The sequence below is a fragment of the Pyxicephalus adspersus genome, chromosome 11, assembly GCF_032062135.1.
Source record: "Pyxicephalus adspersus chromosome 11, UCB_Pads_2.0, whole genome shotgun sequence".
NCBI lineage: Eukaryota > Metazoa > Chordata > Amphibia > Anura > Pyxicephalidae > Pyxicephalus > Pyxicephalus adspersus.
Genome location: NC_092868.1, coordinates 40,995,131 through 41,013,083, shown reverse-complemented (window position 1 = coordinate 41,013,083; position 17,953 = coordinate 40,995,131). Strand labels below are relative to the sequence as shown.

At 38.8% G+C, this 17,953-nt stretch overlaps 1 protein-coding gene across 1 annotated transcript; it reads left to right on the top strand.

Moving 5' to 3' along the window:
- On the top strand, positions 1-12,106 carry SLC2A5 (solute carrier family 2 member 5). The gene is made up of 12 exons (XM_072426335.1): positions 1-161; positions 1,116-1,214; positions 2,643-2,803; positions 3,561-3,685; positions 4,783-4,935; positions 6,159-6,284; positions 6,777-6,964; positions 7,233-7,343; positions 8,214-8,315; positions 9,604-9,679; positions 10,254-10,381; positions 11,375-12,106. The coding sequence occupies exons 1-12, from the start codon at positions 123-125 to the stop codon at positions 11,612-11,614; spliced, it is 1,548 nt and encodes a 515-aa protein (XP_072282436.1). The 5' UTR covers positions 1-122; the 3' UTR covers positions 11,615-12,106.
- The last annotated feature ends 5,847 nt before the right edge of the window (positions 12,107-17,953 follow it).

Here is a 17,953-nt window from a genome sequence, read left to right as displayed (position 1 = left end):
ATCCAAAACAAAACAGTTAATTTCTCCTAAATTGATAACACGATCAAAGTTCAGAACAGAGACCCATTGACGTTCTGTATTTTCCCAGTGTTGGCTGCAAGAACTGAGGGGCTCCTGCAGGAATGGCAGATCTAGAAGAAGAGCCAGTGGAGAAAAAGGGGGTGAGTACGGGGGGATACTGATGCACCCCACTCTATTCTGTGTACTGAATGTGGGATTCCTATCAGCAGCGCTCCAATCTACTGCAATTATTTAGTCCAATGTCAAAACAGGAGAAATACAGTTGCTGAAAATCTAAATTCCTGTATCTGTATCTCAGATTGCAGCTGTGTTTCCCCAACTTGTAAGCAGTTTATTAGTTTGGGAGCAGTGAGAGTACCATAGGTTACACAACTATAGTTTTACCTTTATTGCTGTGGAGTTTAAAGAATAGAAGCTTAAATCTGGGGTTTCACACAGGTGATTTAAAGATAAAATTATTTAAAGCAGGGCAATGTTCACCTTTGGGGAGCAAGGATCCTAGGGGATTATTTTGTGCCTTCCTAAAAGAGTCATTTTAATTGTTAAGTTTAAGGATTCAGTTGTATTTGTGTCAGGTTAACTATTAGAAACAGCTTAAAGATCAAAGTTTAGAAATAATGTAGGACAAGCTGAAAATACCTGTACATGTAATGTTCCACACAAATGGTGGATGATCTTGAATGAATACAAGAGGATTGCATGATAAGCACATTACTGCATTACATTACAGCAGCCTTTATCAACCTTTTTACCCCTGAGGAACCATTGAAGTAGTCCTATGTGTCAAGAAACCCTTTCTATAATTAATGTGAAAAATTCCATTGGTAGCCAGTGAGAAGGATGCCCCCATATATTAGCAGTCAGAATGCCACCTTTACAGACAGCTAAAGGTTTCATGCAGCGGGCTCTGCCAAATAGTGTTGGCCCTGGAGCAAGGCCGACACCATCATATGGGATGTCAGTCAGTCCAACAAACTCCTGGCAACGTCTGGAGGAGCCTTTGGTTTTCAAGGAACCCTGGTTGAGAATGGCTGCATTACAGGAATATAACTAATATGTATTCATGCAACAATCTGGTCCTTCTTCTTTTTCAGCGTCTGACAACAACTCTTGTTCTAGTTACTTTGGTGGCCACCATTGGGTCATCATTCCAGTATGGGTACAATGTGGCTGCTGTAAATTCTCCAGCACCTGTGAGTACTTGAAATACCTTATTAAATGCTATTTGTATAAAGACTGGTGGCATAACATAACATCATTACAACTGTAAATACTTTGGAAAACACTTTTATCCCCATGCAATGGAATAATTCACTTTGTGCATTATCTGTACTGTCAAAAAGAAATATATATATTGGCTTGGCTGTCATTCCAATCCAATCCAGTGTATTTTAAAAATTAAAGCCAAGGAGTCTGCATCACTAACGTTTTCATCAGAAACTGGCATTTTCAAGCAAAGTTTAGCAAGGACAGAAAATATCATTATTTATTGCTCAGCTTTAATTCTCAAAGGTACCAATGCTGCATTTTTGCCTAACAACCAGGTAGAGACAAACTTAAATGAATTAATGAATTACTTAAGTAACAGAACAACACTTGACCTTGTATAAACTGCATTGGTTGAAGAACACATTCTATGCTTGTCCAGACATAAAGCCATAGGACACAGTGTTTTACATAGGTGGTTATCTATTAAGAGCGAAATATTCTCTTGCAAGGGATAGTTCACTTAGTTCAATGAATAAAATGAATCTCAGTTGAGTTTACCATCTAAATCAAGTTTGAGCATGATTAGATATCCTTTGCAAAGTGACATTTCTCTATAATTTTTAAGCTAAGTGTAATATATCTTGCAGGAACTTTTCAAAGTCTTAATTCCTACACAGTGTTTAAACTGCTATTGTGAAACATCCTGCAAGCATGCTCTATTTTTTTAATCAAGATCCAGAATTTACAGGACATCTGGCAGGAGTTATACTTCTAACCAGGCCTATAGTATATGCATGGCTTCCTTTCATCTATGTAAAGGGAAATTATAAGTTTGCATTGATAGTAGTTCTGAGTTAAGTACAACTGCTTTAGAGTTTTTTTTATTACTATGATTACTATACACTATAGGAAACAAATGTCCACTTATCAAAGCACGTTTGAAGCTACTTCTGTAGATTACACATAACAACATCACCCCCTAGTGGCCAGTTTAAAATAAAACAGCCAGCAGATTATTATTGTAGGTATTATTAATATTTTTATTATTAAACAGGATTTATATAGCGCCAGAATATTGCGCAATGCTTGTTTATTTTACCTTGCATTTGATTAACTAAATGAATTTGGGAGGTTCATAGAACATAATAAGTCACTAAGCCTAGTTTATGTGGTTGAAGCTCAATTTGAATGCCCAATAAATTGCAAGGAAATGTAAAAAAAATAATTTTCGGCACATAATTAAATGGCTAAAATAAGCTGAACTTCACCTCATTGACAAAACTTTTGAAATATTCTTTGCACAGAGATAATTCAAGTTGACAACCTAAAGATAATTAGTAAATCAATACTATTCTTGAAGCAAGCATCATTAGCTGTGGGCATTTCAACTTATAATATATTTTGCTCTGTAGTTCATGAAGACATTTTACAATGAAACATACGTCAATCGCTATGGCTCTACTCTTACTTCAAACTTACTGGCTGTGCTCTGGTCTCTTACGGTTTCCTTATACCCACTGGGTGGATTCTTTGGCTCTTTAATGGTGGGGCCCCTTGTTTATAAAATTGGCAGGTAAGTGGAGAAGTTTTTTCTATATCCAGACACAAAACCAAACAAATGCCCAAACTGTGTGCAAGAAGGAATAAATATGGGTTATTGAACTTTGCAAATTGCTTATTAAATAAGTTATTGTGTCCCGGGGTTTTGTAGGGCAAGTATGCCAACACGTGTGTTTCCATGCATAGATGGCACCATTAGTGTAGTATTGTCTGTAGAGGTAAAATTGATGTTGTTTTCCATAACACACCAGCTAATTTACTGATTCTATAATTTTTATATTTTGATCATCTAAGTGTACAAAAGTATAATATAAAAACAAAAGTGGCCAGGTTATTGACCTGTTTCTTAGATCCCATTACCTCTCACCCTATTGCAGCATACAGATGCAGGATATTTTTGAGTAGGAGATATAATAAAATTATATAATAAGATATGGTTAGTGAGTGAACATAAGGGACTCACTATTGCCCACTGAACTTGGGAGCTAGATTTACCTGGGTGGTATTGATGGTAACTATTACTGGAGGCATTCAAATATTAGTTCAATAACTATAGGGAGGAGGGGAGCTATATTGGAGTTTTTTCCACAGTCAGCATTGGATGGAATTATTGCTGAAGACAATGATAACAAAGGTCTATTGGGAAACTTTAAGAAGAGCAGAACAAAATAAACTGGTTTAAAATAATCAAAAAAGTGAATTGCTTTGTATACACTTCGCTACTTTTTACTGCCTATAACATTTGAACATCTCTGGCTTTTTTTTTTTAGAAAAGGAACTTTGCTGCTGAACAACATATTCTCTATTGTTCCTGCTATTTTAATGGGGACCAGTGTTCTGGCTAAATCTTTTGAGGTCATCATTGCAAGCCGGCTGGTAATAGGAATCTGTGCAGGTAGGAAACCAATACTGAAGAACTATAAAGTATAAAATTGTAGTTACAATTTTTTTAATTTCACATGCTTCTAAGATTTCGATAGGTAATTTATTGTACATGCAATTTCTATATGTTCATGAGGGATGTCCAGCAGGTTTCCAGCCTGGCCAAGGAGCAGTAATGATATGCTCATTTTTTATTTCATAAACTCTTCTTAATTAAAAGAGCTGATAGACAGATGACTACTGACTTCTAATTTAAACATTGTAAATAAAAAAATAATAATCCCTTTCATCCCTATAGCTGTGCACACAATTTATGATTTACCATATTTTATAAGAATCAGCTGCAGGAGCTGCATTTCTTTCTGTTAGCTTCCTATTTTTTTTTTTACCTAAAGGTCTACTGATAGGTAATTTACAACAGTTTATTAACCACTGTGCTTGTAGTCCCCATGTTACATACGAGATAGGGACTGTAGATTTGTTCTTAATTTGAATTTGTATATAAGACAACAGGTACATTAGTTTAATAAATGCAATTACGACAGATGTCTCAACATATTATTAGGAGCCTATAATATGGAGCCTAGACATTCATTCATTTGCAGAGCGAATTGTGCTTTGATATGCAAAAGGAAACAACTGCAGAGTTTGTCTTGGTCAAAAAGAAAGAGCTCAACTTCCCTAAGATCAACCAAAACCCCAGCTGTGTTTAGCAAAAGATTTCCTCTGCAAGTCATGCAAACTGCCCCCTCCACCCTTTCAGCCTCCATCCTGCACTTGAGCCACGTTTTTATCTAGGAGGCGTCCATACGTCGGATGTCCTTGACCCGGGGACTACCTGTACATCTAAAGGAATAGTGCTGATGCCAAACCACACAGTACTGTGTCAGATAGGTAAACATAGGCAATCAGGACATGTTACAGAATAAATTACACTTTACCATCAACAAGTTTACATTTCATTAACAGTTATTTTAGTACTAATTATTATTATTATTATTAATATTATTAATAACCAGGATTTTTATAGCACCAACATATTACAAAGTGCTATACATTAAATAGGATAATACTAGTACTACTAATTGTTGTATATTGTTTTTTGACCAGGTTTATCTTCTAATGTTGTCCCTATGTACCTCGGAGAAATGTCTCCCAAAAACCTTCGAGGAGGTATTGGTGTGATGCCTCAACTGTTGATTACCATCGGTATTCTTATGGCACAGATTTTTGGGATACGATTCATACTTGGAAATACAAATGGTACAGTATTGTTACATTTGTAATGCTACATACCGTAAAGAATACAGGCTTCCTCAACAGTCATTCATATTAGCTAGCAAAGAGCACCAGTGATCAGCCAACTAAATAAATAAAAGAAATGGCCAGTTTTAAATGAAAATTTTTTTTTTTGATCCAGAGTATTGATCATACTGCCTATGGGGAGCTCTAGTAGGACTAAACATTTGGCTTTGCCTTCCTATGTACTAAAATTTCAAAGCATCTTTTTTTTCAACCTAAAGTATTTTAGTCAAAAATATCCAACTCCAGAATTCCTCTATATTTTTGATTTCTGTGTCCTAAGAACACATGTTTGCCCTTAGTGTGTCCCTCAGCATTTATCCTGCCACTTCCTGAATAGGGACGAGTGAGCGAATCGTGCCTTTCTCGCTTATGGAACATGTAAGCGAGAATGGCCTTGTGATTCTCCACAAGGTCGTGTTCTCACTGAACTTAGATGATCTCTCAAGGGAGAATCTCCATTGAGAGTTCATCTGGAGTTCGCCTTCAGTCACAGCTCATTGGAGGCACTCGCGTTCCTTCAATCAGCTGTGACCACAGGTTCCCACGCTCCCTGTGGGAACCTTCACTTCAATGAAATTTGCAAAATCAGTTGCCCGAAATTTCGCAGACCCATCAGAAGTTTGGGGATATTTTTGCGAGACTGTCAGAGGCATTCTTGCACATCCCTATTCCTGGACACTGACACTTAATAACCTTAATCAGTATTCTCCCCAGTATTTTTTAAGCTGGGTGGCAAGAAGCTGTAGGTGGATAGTGGTCCCTGTATTGTGACCCATTTTTTCAGTAACCATGGAAAAACAGCCTGGTGGTTACTGAAAAGTACCGGGTGGTGCGCCCAGCTAAAAGGGGCTGGGGAGAATATTGTAAATATTGAATCCACTCTAAAAAAATTTCCATTAATGCACCTAATTCCTAAAATGAGTCTAACACTAACCAAACACCTTAAATCAAGCCTTAACACTACCCTGAAAACTTGTGCACTCATAGCAAGCAGTCCCACACCAATATCATGTGATGCCAACACCTGGCACCAGAGGAACTTGCCCCAGTACAAAGTGCCAACTGTAACAGCTGTTACTATGTGTCCTATGTTAAATCAACTTCAGTGCAATGCAGCTTTACAACCCCATATATCTAGATTATGTGCCATGTCTGACAATTTGCTTTACTATACCAAACAGGATGGCCCATACTGCTTGCTCTTACTGGAATTCCTGCTCTTCTAGAGCTGATTGTTCTCCCCTTCTTTCCGGAAAGTCCAAGATACACACTGCTGCACAAGCACAACGAGGAAAAAGCCAGGAATGGTGAGAATAACCTAATGTAGAAAAAATGTATTAATTAACATGTAATTAACCTTTATAGAAAGTGGGGTTGTATAGAGAGACAACCCCACTTTTTGCATCTTTGGTAATGTTTCCAGAAAATGCACCCTCAATAAGTCCTTATTGAAAGAGTGCTCAAAACACTGCATTACATGGGAAAAGAGGGGTAAAAACTGTATACTTATCAGGTATCAGGCAATTACTTCTTACTAAATACAAGTAATTTACTGTATATTATCAGCAATGACATCATACAAGTTTTTGAACAAATTGGGAGATGCCTAATATGAAAAAATGTTTACTTACAGTCTGATAGTTTTTTATTTATTGTTGCTGATACAGAAAATCATGACAAAATGAAAAAAATGACTAAATTCTACAGCAAAGTGTACAATGAAATACCATGATCGCTATTTGTTAAAGTATCATGTTTACTCACAAAAATGCTCTGAACTTTCCTTATTTTCCACAAAGCCTTGAAGCGCTTAAGAGGTTGTGAAAATGTGGATGACGAAATCAAGGAAATGTATCAAGAGGACCAATCAGAGAAGGCAGAGGGACGCCTTTCAGTCAAGAACTTGTGCACCTTCCGTCCACTGCGTTGGCAGCTTATCTCTATCATCGTCCTAAATATGGGCCAACAGTTGTCAGGGATCAATGCAGTAAGTGGTGGGAACTCTACAATTTGTCTTACAGTTTTAAGATCTTAGCCTTTGGATGCGGGCAAAACTATAATGGGCACATAAACACAACCTAATTTATTATGTAAACACTATTGAGCATTATAACATAAAACAATCAAGCATTTAGGGCATTTACATACATGTATTGTTGAGCTGTTTTAAGCATATCATCATATCATGTATACAGAGATACAGATACTTGTTATTATTTTTCAAGTTTCTCACCTTGCATATTGTTTCCTTTCAGGTTTATTACTATGCAGACAGTATATACAGAGCAGCTGGTGTAGCAGAAGACACCGTTCAGTATGTCACAGTGGCAACCGGATCTGTCAATGTTCTGATGACGCTGGCTGCGGTGAGTTGTATGACTGCCTACAGATAGGCAAATATACACTGCAGTACAACAGACAGGGAAGTATATTCCTGCCCCGCTCTCCAACAAACTTAACCAACGGTACAGATCCATATGTTATATTTTGTTCCTATTCATAAAGAAATAAAGGACCATGACTTGATTGCCTAAATATTTTCCAGTAAGTTGGAAAATTGCTGTTTGTATTGATGTAACCCCCACCGCCAAATGTGAAATGAACCTTAAAATAGCACTGTGGACAAAAAATGCATATATGATGTAGTCCAGCATTTCATAACCTTTCAATCCTGATAAATCTATAAAATTTTTGTCAAGTCTCCAAGAACCCCTACTAATAGCAATGCATGGCGGTTCATTGAGACAAAAGCCTCTTAAATTGATGGTCAGTGGAAAGAATACCCCCTTCCAGTGGTGACATATACGACTTTTATAGACAACTACAAACTTTAGAGTCACACAACTGGCTTTGGCTCTACCAACAGGTATCAGCCCCAGAGCTTTGCAGGCATCATCAGTAATGAGATCAATCAGCCACAGTTCCAGGAACCCCTAGCAACCTCTATTGGGACCCAGTTTAAGAATAGATGATGTAGTCTGTTGATCAAAACAGCAGTATAGGTTTTTCTTCGTACCTCGTTTTACAGTTTTCTAACCCTATGCAATTACTTGAAGTTCTGTTATTTCCAGCGCTGTTTGTTCTGCAGTGAAATCACTCAGCAGTTTTGTGACCCTGTAGATTGAGTAGCCTTAGCTGAACATGTGGTTTTAAATGGACTTTTCACCTGCTGTGTATATTGTGTGAATGTTTTGCAGATGATATAAAAATGCCTTGCCTTTACTCTGTGGTTGCAGGTCTTCATTGTGGATTCATGGGGTAGACGACTGTTACTTCTCTTAGGCTTCGGAATATGTTGCACTGCATGTGTAGTTTTGACTATTGCTTTGGTTTATCAGGTAAGAGTATTGTGGCTTTTAAATGTTATTTCTCTAATACAAGGGTGTCAAACTCTGGCCCCCAACGTCCTTTTTTTTGGCCCCCAAAGGAATCCCCAATATGAATTGCAGTTGGACCGCCGCTGCATTGAAATAGCGCCGCTACTACAGATGCTGGAATTACTCGCGTCTATAGACCAGCTGGCTCTCTGCCTATGTGTGGCCCCGCATTGGACTGTTTTATAGACAAAGTAATGCCAGGAAATGTAGTAGCAGTGCTATTTCAGTGAAGAGAGAGTTCCAGCGGCAGGCCACTCATAAGATTTAGCCCGTCTCAATGTTTTCAATAAATTTCAAGTTTGGCCTGCAGCTTTGTCTAAATTTTTAATTTTGGCCCTCTGTGTATTTGAGTTTGACACCCCTGTTTTAATACAAAATTGATTTTAAAGTAAAGATACAAAATCACCAAGGTTAGTACCGGTATTACCAGTCCTAACTCACAGGACCTTGGAACAATAAAATTTCAAATCTCTAACCATCATCTTGGTCACTGATGTATGGCTACTGCCCTACACAGAGCATATTAATCACAATTCATGGAATCATGGAATGTGTCATTTTTACACACCATTTGTAACTAATGGCCTGGTTTCACCTTCTCTATCCTGTGAGATATCAGATGGTTATGATTTATTGCCTAAGAATTAATCAATATGATGGTGAACATTGTAGGCAAATTCCAGTTCCTCAAACTTTGCCTAACTGCAAATAAAACTAATTATAACATAAATGTGAAGTGCTCTGGGGCAGCAGTTAGGAAAGTAGGGATTGCCAAGAAAATGCAAGTTACTTAGAAATGCTTACTAGATCACTAAAATCCATACGCAGCAATATTGAAGTACTGAATTTTGCTGTACACATGCATACAAAAACAGCACTCAGATGCTGGCAACTTCCTCTACTGCCTTTGCAAGAATTGCTTTTACCTAAAGAAGCAATTTCTGGCCAGCATAGTAAAGTGTAAGGTTCTTCTTGTTGTTGATGTATACAAGTTGAGATAAGGATAGTTACTGGCAGCAACTTTGTGGTGAAATAAGGGTACCATGAAATAAAAAGATTCTAATAGCTAATTGCAATACCTGCGTTAGCTTTTCTTTATAAAAAATACTAACTGTGTAAATGAAACAATGTTTTTTTCATGTTTGCACCAATTACAAGACTTGGTATTTTGTAAGGAACACTTTACCATGTTAAAAACATAATTATAAATTATGGTGATTTATAAATGTTGACTTTAATTGCGTTTTAGACTTCTGTACACTGGATGCCATACCTGAGCATAGTTTGCATAATTGTCTATGTCATCGGCCATGCCATTGGACCAAGTAAGTGGAATAATATTGTGACTATTCTATATTGGTATACACTGCAATAATGAACACCTTTAGATTCTAATCACTACTAAATCACTCTAAACACTCAAAGTTGGTTCTTGGAAACTACAGAACTACTTCATCTCTATGCTAACCTTAATTCCTATGAAGCTTGTCAATGATGTTAACAAACATCAAATTAATAAATGCCACAATGTTATAATACAAAGGAAATGCAAAGCCTAAACATCATAAATAAATAACAGACACATCAGTGATGAAACCTGGAATTTTGATGCCAATATAATTCAGCACCAGCTCAGAGAATCCCAATGCAGGAGGTATGCAAGTACACAAGCAAGGCACTACGTTTGAAGCAAACACAATCCAGTCAAAGCAGGCCCTTAGTGTGATAGTTAGTACTGGGGTATTGGGTTAACATACAGAGTTAAGAGAGGATTATTGTAAAGAACACCCAAGGGCATGGCATCATGGTAATCCAACTACACTCGAGGCATTGAAACATAATATGTTAGTCTTATGATATACTGTATGTTACAAAATTTCATTTCTTCTTACACACTAGGTCCCATCCCATTTGTGATTACAACTGAGATGTTTCGCCAGGCTTCCCGTCCTGCAGCCTTTATGGTAGCCGGTAGTGTTCACTGGTTATCGAACTTTACTGTAGGGCTTATTTTTGAATTCCTTATGGTGAGTGCGTTCTTATCATCTGTTGTTTGTTGAAGTTTTCCAATCTTGCCATTTTACCTTCTGGTCTTTAAAGGCCACAGACCTAACGAAAGACCTAATGAAATTATGAATTCAATTGTTCCAAATGATCTTTCACTTTAATTTAAATACTCTTCTACACAACAAAGCTAAATATATATTTCAATAAACATTCTGGATTTCCCATTGGGCCTTCTTTTCATTTAAAAAATGCATGCTTGCTTGTTTGCTGGGTTGATGGTGGGACCAGGCTGAAGTGTGCATATAAAAACTTTTGATTCGCTGACCCAGGAAAAGGGTACTGATGACATATAAGGAGACATTACCTTCATCTGATACCGATGACACTAATCCAGTGTTTTCCATAATACCTGCCTTGCATGCAGTGTGAGACTGACCCAGATTTTAACATCACCTTGGTACTTTTGATATCTGTACTTTGGATATTTGTTTGCTTTGTTGCTCTGCTATCAAATCCCCTGAAGAAGTGGCTGCAGGCGCAAAACGCGTCAGGCAATAGTAAAATAAATTTGATAGTTTTTTATTGTATATCTGCACAAATTGTGAGGTAAAGCCAAGTGACTGTCTTTTTATTGATTGTATGTTGTATATGTTGAAATTATATTATTTTTAAGCACATGTTTGAAATAAAATGGATATTGACTGCCTTTGATATTGATGTGGGTATACCAGTATTTTCCTGCTTGTGTACACTTATAGGAAGTAGAACTATTATTTTCCTCTTTACAATTGATTATTGATCAAAGACTTTTTTTGAGACTAAGATGTCTGATGGTAGATATAAATGGGTGGATATTTGAAAGCCACATGGCCACATAAGCTTCTTTTGAAATAATATTAAGGGTTTTACTATTAAACAATGATTGGTACTTGTTATTATCATTTTCAGAATGTCTTTATTATCATTTCGAGATTGTTTCTTTCTCTTTACATTATATTTATTTTCCGTTACAGAGTGGATTAGGCTCATACTGCTTCATCCTCTTTGCTGCCATCTGCCTAGCAACGTTTATCTTTATATTTTTTGTTGTTCCTGAAACCAAAGGAAAAACATTTCTTGAAATCAGTCAACTAATGGCAAAGAGAAATGGACTTGAAGAGAAAACTGACTCCAAGGAATTTGAAGACCTAAAATTACCAACATCCAGGAACATACCATTAGAAGAAGATGGCGTCATGAAGAGTGTACTGTGACCAAAATGTCTCTGTAGGACACTTTTTGGCCAATTACTTAGTTATGGCATAATAAATATTTTGATACAGAGGTTTTAAAAAGGCAATTAGGCCTAGTCAGCTTTTTTTAATCATTACAACTGGTATTGTATAAAAAAATCACTGGTGCATCCATGATGAAATTCGGTACTTGCTGCAATACAAAACAGCCCACTCTGACATAATCACAGCTGATGCACTCAGATTGAATCCATCACATCTTGCTAAGTTTGTGTTTAATAACGGAAGATATTTTCTTTATCCTATAGGATGGTAGGTAGTCCAGTTGGGAACCCTCTTCTGTTTGACAACATTGTCCATATTTTTTAGCCCAATACCACTGTGATCCTTATTTTTACCTCTCATTGTTGTTAAAGTCTGCTATTTAAAGTGAAGCATGTGAATTGTTTTGCATTGTTAACATTTTGTTCTTCTCATTTAAGTTAATACAATACTTCCATAGTTAACTCTCAACCTGTGGATTTGCATTTTTTTTTTTAAATTGTATTTTTATTGAAAATTTTTAACAAAATTACAGAAGAAAAAGGCATAAAACAATAAATAACAATAACGCGGAAGAACATAACAAAGTCATTATAACAAGCTTGGGATCGTTTTGCTTATGAAATCGTAGCATATCAATCTTTTATTAACATCACTGTGAAGAGTGTGCTCAAATAATCACTGTGTATATAATACGTGGTATATTGTAATAGCAAACATTCAACACATCATGTACCATAAGTCAATAGCAAGTGTCCCAAGGAAAAAAAAACAACAAGAAGGGAAGGAGAGGTGTGGTAGAGATGGGAGGAGGGAGGGGTAAAAAATGTGGGCCTGATAAAGGACATACAAAGTGCAAAGAGTCATCCGGGCAGCTGGGCGTAATAACGGTCCCATGATTTCCAAGTGTTCTCAAATTTGACCACAGTATTCCAAATAAGGGCCGTGAGATGCAAGTCTGCAATGGAGGGGGCCCGAGTAGTTTTCCATTTGTAAGGGATCAGTGTATGTGCTGCAACCAAAATATGAGAAGCCAGTTTACAGGTATATTTCGGCAATAGTGTAAAGAATTGAAGGTGGGTGAGAGGATCTAGAGAGGTCTGCTGCTGGATTACATCTGAAAGTAACTTATTCACTCAAGACCAATACTCCTGAATAATGGGACAAAACCAAAAAATATGCTCCAGGGTGCCCTGGGAGACCCCACAATGACAGAAAGTTGAGTTAGTCCAAGGAAATAATCAATGGAGCACCTCTGGGGTGTGGTACCGCTTGAGAATAATCTTGTACAAATTTTCTTTATACAGCTTACATATGGAGTTTTTGTGTGCTGCTTCCCAGATCTCTAACTGTTCATCTGAATCCAACGTGCAGCCCAGCACCCACTTGCACATGTACATGAATTTGCCTTAGGCGTCTCAAACTGAGTTGTGTAAAAGACAATATATGTATATATATATATAAAGAGACAACACCTCTAGAGTACGGGTCCTCCGCACAAAGCCTCTCAAAGGGGGTCATGTTTAGAAACCTGGCTGAGGGATGGAGGGACTGGACAAAATGCTTGATTTGTAAATATGCGTAGAAGGATGTAGGTGGGAGCTCAACCTTCTTGCAGAGTTCCTGAAAGGTAAGTAACCGCTTCTCTACAGGGTGCAGAAGATGTCTAATTTGGAACAAGCCCCTATACCTCCAGGGGCTCGACATCACCCCTTGTAAACTGTCGGGGATATGTGGGGTTTGGATGACAGATGTTAGTCCCGAGGGTTCCGACAACAGACCATACCTGTGCCTGCAATGGTACGGTTTTGGCAAGGTGAAGTCCACAGTGACAAATACTGTAAGTGGTCCGCCAAATATTATTTGTGCAGGTCTGGGGCCCCCATACCACCCAGTACTTTGGGTGTGTACACCACGATCCTGGCTAATCTGTGCCTTTTATGTGCCCAGATGAACTTTAAAAAAGCTGTTTGCATAGTCTTTATCGCCTGGGGCAGCATCTGGACTGGTAGGGTCTCAAACAAATAAAGTCATTTAGGGAGGAGCATCATTTCCAGCGACGCTATCTGACCTAGCAGAGACAGCAGGTAGTTGCTACATGTACTTAAGGGAGACTGCAATTCTCTGAATAATGGTGGGAAATTATGGGAGTATAGGTGGGCATAAGTAGAAGTAATCTGAACTCCTAAGTATTTAAGTGAGAGGTCCTTCCTCATATATGAATTGGAGTTCCATGGGGCCAAAAGTTTTGGGGGGGGGGGGGGGGGTATGTGTAGAGGCAACGCCTCTGTTTTGGAAGCATTCATATTTTGTAACCCGACACCACACCATAAGTATGCAATTCTCTCCATAAATTCAGGGGAGAAGTAACCGGTTGAGTTAAGGTTAAAAGAATGTCATCTGCATATAATGATACTTTGTAGGACTTCCTCCTAATCTGGACGCCCCGAATATCAGGGTTAGACCTAGGAGAAATTGCTAAGGGATACAAAAAGTAGGGGGGCAGGGGTCACCTCTGTTGTGTACCAATCCTTACAAAAAATGTTGCAGATGAGGCATGGGGTAGCTTAACTGAGGCTGAAGGTGATTTGTACAGTGACTCAACCGCCTTGACAAAGAGCCCCGCAAAACCCATCCTATGCAGGGTAGAAAAAAAAAACAGCCGAGTAAGGCGGTCAAATGCCTTTTTGGCATCTAAACTGAGTACTAAAGAGAGTATTTTCCCCTTGTTTTTGGTATCAAAAATGTCAACCGCCCTTCTTACATGACGGAAGGATATAAAGCCAGTCTGGTCACCATGTAGAGAGAGACAGGGGAGAAATTTGGACAACTGTATAGACAGAATTTTTGTGAAGATCTTCAGATCTGAATTTTAAAGCGCTATGAGCCTGTAATTGAAGCATTCCATTGGGTCCTTCCCAGGCTTAGGTACCACCGTAACATGGGAGGCCAGCATGGATGGGGGAACTGGTTTACCGCTTAAAAATTCATTATACAAAACCAGAAGATGCGGCAAAAGATCCAGCAGGAGAGTTTTATAATATAAATATGGCAAGCCATCCAGACCCGGAGCTTTCGCAGATTCCAGCTCCAAAATTTCCTCCTCCATAATGGGCTATTAAGTAGTTCCGAAAGTTCTGACTTAAGTTTAGGAAGGTCCATTCCCTCCAAATAAGAGTTTATTTTTGGCTGCAAATTCCTCTCAAGGGAATTTTGAGTTTGGTTTACTGATTTGTAGAGATTGGTATAGTAGGCCTCAAAACGTGAGGCAATGTGGGAAGGGTCAAATCTCTCCACCCCCCTCCCATCCTTAACAGCCAATGGAGAAGAGCCAACTTGCATGTCCCTCAATTTATGGGCAAGCAAAGTATCAGCTTTGTTACCTTTATAACATATAGTATAGTTTTATATATATATTTATAATATAGTATAGCTGACGGGTTCTTTGCATCATCCAACTAACTTCCTGTAGCTCTAGAGCCCTTAATCTAGAACGGAGGGTCCATAATTCACGTAGGAGGCCCAAAGCTGGCTTTTGAGCATACTTCGCCTCCACAGTATGTAATGCGTGCACAGTAATGGAACGTTGTAAGTTGGAGTCCCGCTTAAGGGATATACAATGCCTCCGGAAGACCTCCTTATGGGCCTCCCAAAGTGTGGATTCATGTGTCACTGAGCCCATGTTTTCCAGAAAATATTGTTTGACACCCATAGCAAGAGCTGATTTGGTATCTTCAATTTTAAGCAAGAAATCAAATACTGTTCCGTAATAACGGAAGGTTAGTAAAAATATATTCGATTCGTGAGTGGGTGAGGTGAGGGGGGAATAAAAAGAAAACTGCCTCTCCGTGGGATGGTGAATTTGCCAATTATAACAAAGTTGGTGTCTTTAAATTGATTGTCTAAAAACTCGAGATTGTTGTACCACCTGCAGAGGAGGGGAGGCATTGTGGAGAGGAAGTATATCTTGCTTAGGGGAGAACAACAAATTAAAATCTCCGCCAACAAATAAAAAGGTGTGGTCAAACTTCTTGAGATGCGATAATGTTTTGGAGAGAAACTGATTTTGTCCCGTGAGGGTGATACCCTGAAGAGGGCAATGTAAAATGAGGTATCTTCCCTCGGGGTCCACAATGGAGCTAGACAAACTGAATTGAAATGAGGATTTCAGAAGTATAGCAAGGAGATCGTCGCTACATTCGCCGGCTAGAGATCGAGGAGGAAGGACGTGTCCCCAGAACCTGTGGGGACCAGCATGACGACAGGGGACGACAACGGAGCAAGGTAAGTGAGTTTTTTTTATTTAAAGTTTCCCCCAGTGTGACTCAGGATTACCGCTATTTGCAGGTAAAATCCACCCCGAGTCACACTTGGCAATACCGCTAGGGGGGTTAAGCAACATATATGCAAATAAGAAAAACAGCAAGTAATCCAAATTAGAATCAGGCAGCTCATTTCAAAAATCAAACATGAGGTAATAAAGCGGTCCACATGGGGGACCAGCCAACATAGGAAACAGCATCAGTGTAGTGAACCAGAGGGGTGCTCCGGTGATGGTGTAGAGACCCGGGACGGGAGCCAAGAGCGCCTCTTGTGTGTCACTGCCTGCCATGGAGGAGAGCCTGGGGGCGAGGAGGGTCCTCCGGCTCCCAGCCTGGCAGTTTGGGGCGGTCAATACCCATGTCTCTGCAGAAGGCAAAGGCATACTCTGGGTGGCGAAGTGTGGAAGTTTTCCTGTCCCTGCGAGCTGAGAGGCTAACGGGAAAGCCCCATCTGTACGGGATATGATTGTCCCTGAGTCAAAAGTGGTTGCAAGAGGCAGTGCTGCTACAAGGTATGTCACGACACATCCTGATAAAGCTGAATTAAATTAAAACAACTGCAAAGTTTGTCTTGGTCAGCAAAGATTTACAAGATGTTGCAGAAAAGCTCATAGCTTAAGTTCACCCACAACCTCAGTTGTGTCAGTTAAGTCATGCAAACTGCCCCGTCCCCCCCATCAAACCACCATCCTGCACACGAGCTAGCAGGGAAGCCCCATTCGTATCCAGGAGTCGTCCGTATGTCGGATGTCCTTAACTCGGGGAATAACTGTATATGAAAAACATGGCTCTGCCTATTAAGGGTTGGAGTCACTTTCATTACAGGGGGGATTAACTACCTATTTAAGAACAGTGAGTAGGGCTTTTTAATGATCCTGGTCTAATGTCCAGCCTAACACAAAAGCAACTCTATCCCTAGAACAAATATCACCCATATATCACATCATCCATTTGCTCTGTACTTTAGACACTGCCGGATGTCTTCCACAAGCCATTTATGTGGGCCATGAAGAATGAATGTGCAAATAATTATTTATTTCTTTTAAAATAATATATGCAGTATGTTAGAGCAGTGTTTCTCAGTGTTTCATCAGGATTCCTCTATAGGTTGCTAAGGGTTCCTTGAGCAATTTGTGCCACTGAGGTTAGTTACCACTGCCCCTAATAATCTTTTTAGCTATCTGCAAGGGTGACATTCTTCCCACAGACACCACACCAATATACTGTGAGCTGTGGCTATAGTAAAAATAGAAAGGGTTCCCCAAGACCCGAAAGATTTTTTAGGGGTTCCCCCATGTTAAAAAAAAGTCAAGAGGTTGTGTTAGAGAACTTGAATGGGCTGGTGCAGAATAATGCCTTTTGTAAGTAAATAATGCACTTTTATAAAGGAATGTACATCAGACCAAACAAGTGACAACTAACATAGAAAAAGAGGAATTTGGTTCCAGAAGATCCAGTCGAATAAGGAGCATCCAGGATATATATGCATAGTAAATCTATGAGCAGGATACAATGACAATGGTAGGCTATGCATGTGCACTGCTTGTGTGTATTCCCACTTGGAATCTGGATTGGGAGAACATGTGATAGGGTGCCTAGGCAGAAGAACAACTGGGAAGAAGAGACATAGTGCTATTCCCTTAGAACAGCAAGTGCCTGAACAAGCACTTTCATGGCAAGATGCCCAGATATTATTTCAAAAACAGCTGCAGATTTAACAACATAAAAAAGGACTTTTAAAATTACTTTAGCAGAGTTGTATGAAGTGTTCAATAGGAGATTCCATAGGTGGTTAGGTCAGGTACATTAGGGATCAGTGTCCAGGGCCTTATTTTTAAATGCTGCATTTGCTATTTAATAATTTTTGCACATGAACATCAATTCCATTTGCATTTGAAAAGATATTACTGAAAGAAAAATTCCTGTTTCCCTTATCCCTTTTCTTGAAAGACAGTATCTTCACTAAGTCTCTATTAGCTTAATAATCACATAGATC

Excerpts from the sequence above, each read along its gene's own strand:
- SLC2A5 (XM_072426335.1), top strand. The coding sequence starts at position 123 with ATGGCAGATCTAGAAGAAGAGCCAGTGGAGAAAAAGGGG. Across the intron at positions 2,804-3,560 it reads CTTGTTTATAAAATTGGCAG|AAAAGGAACTTTGCTGCTGA; the intron begins GTAAGTGGAGAA and ends TTTTTTTTTTAG. Across the intron at positions 6,285-6,776 it reads CGAGGAAAAAGCCAGGAATG|CCTTGAAGCGCTTAAGAGGT; the intron begins GTGAGAATAACC and ends TTTTCCACAAAG.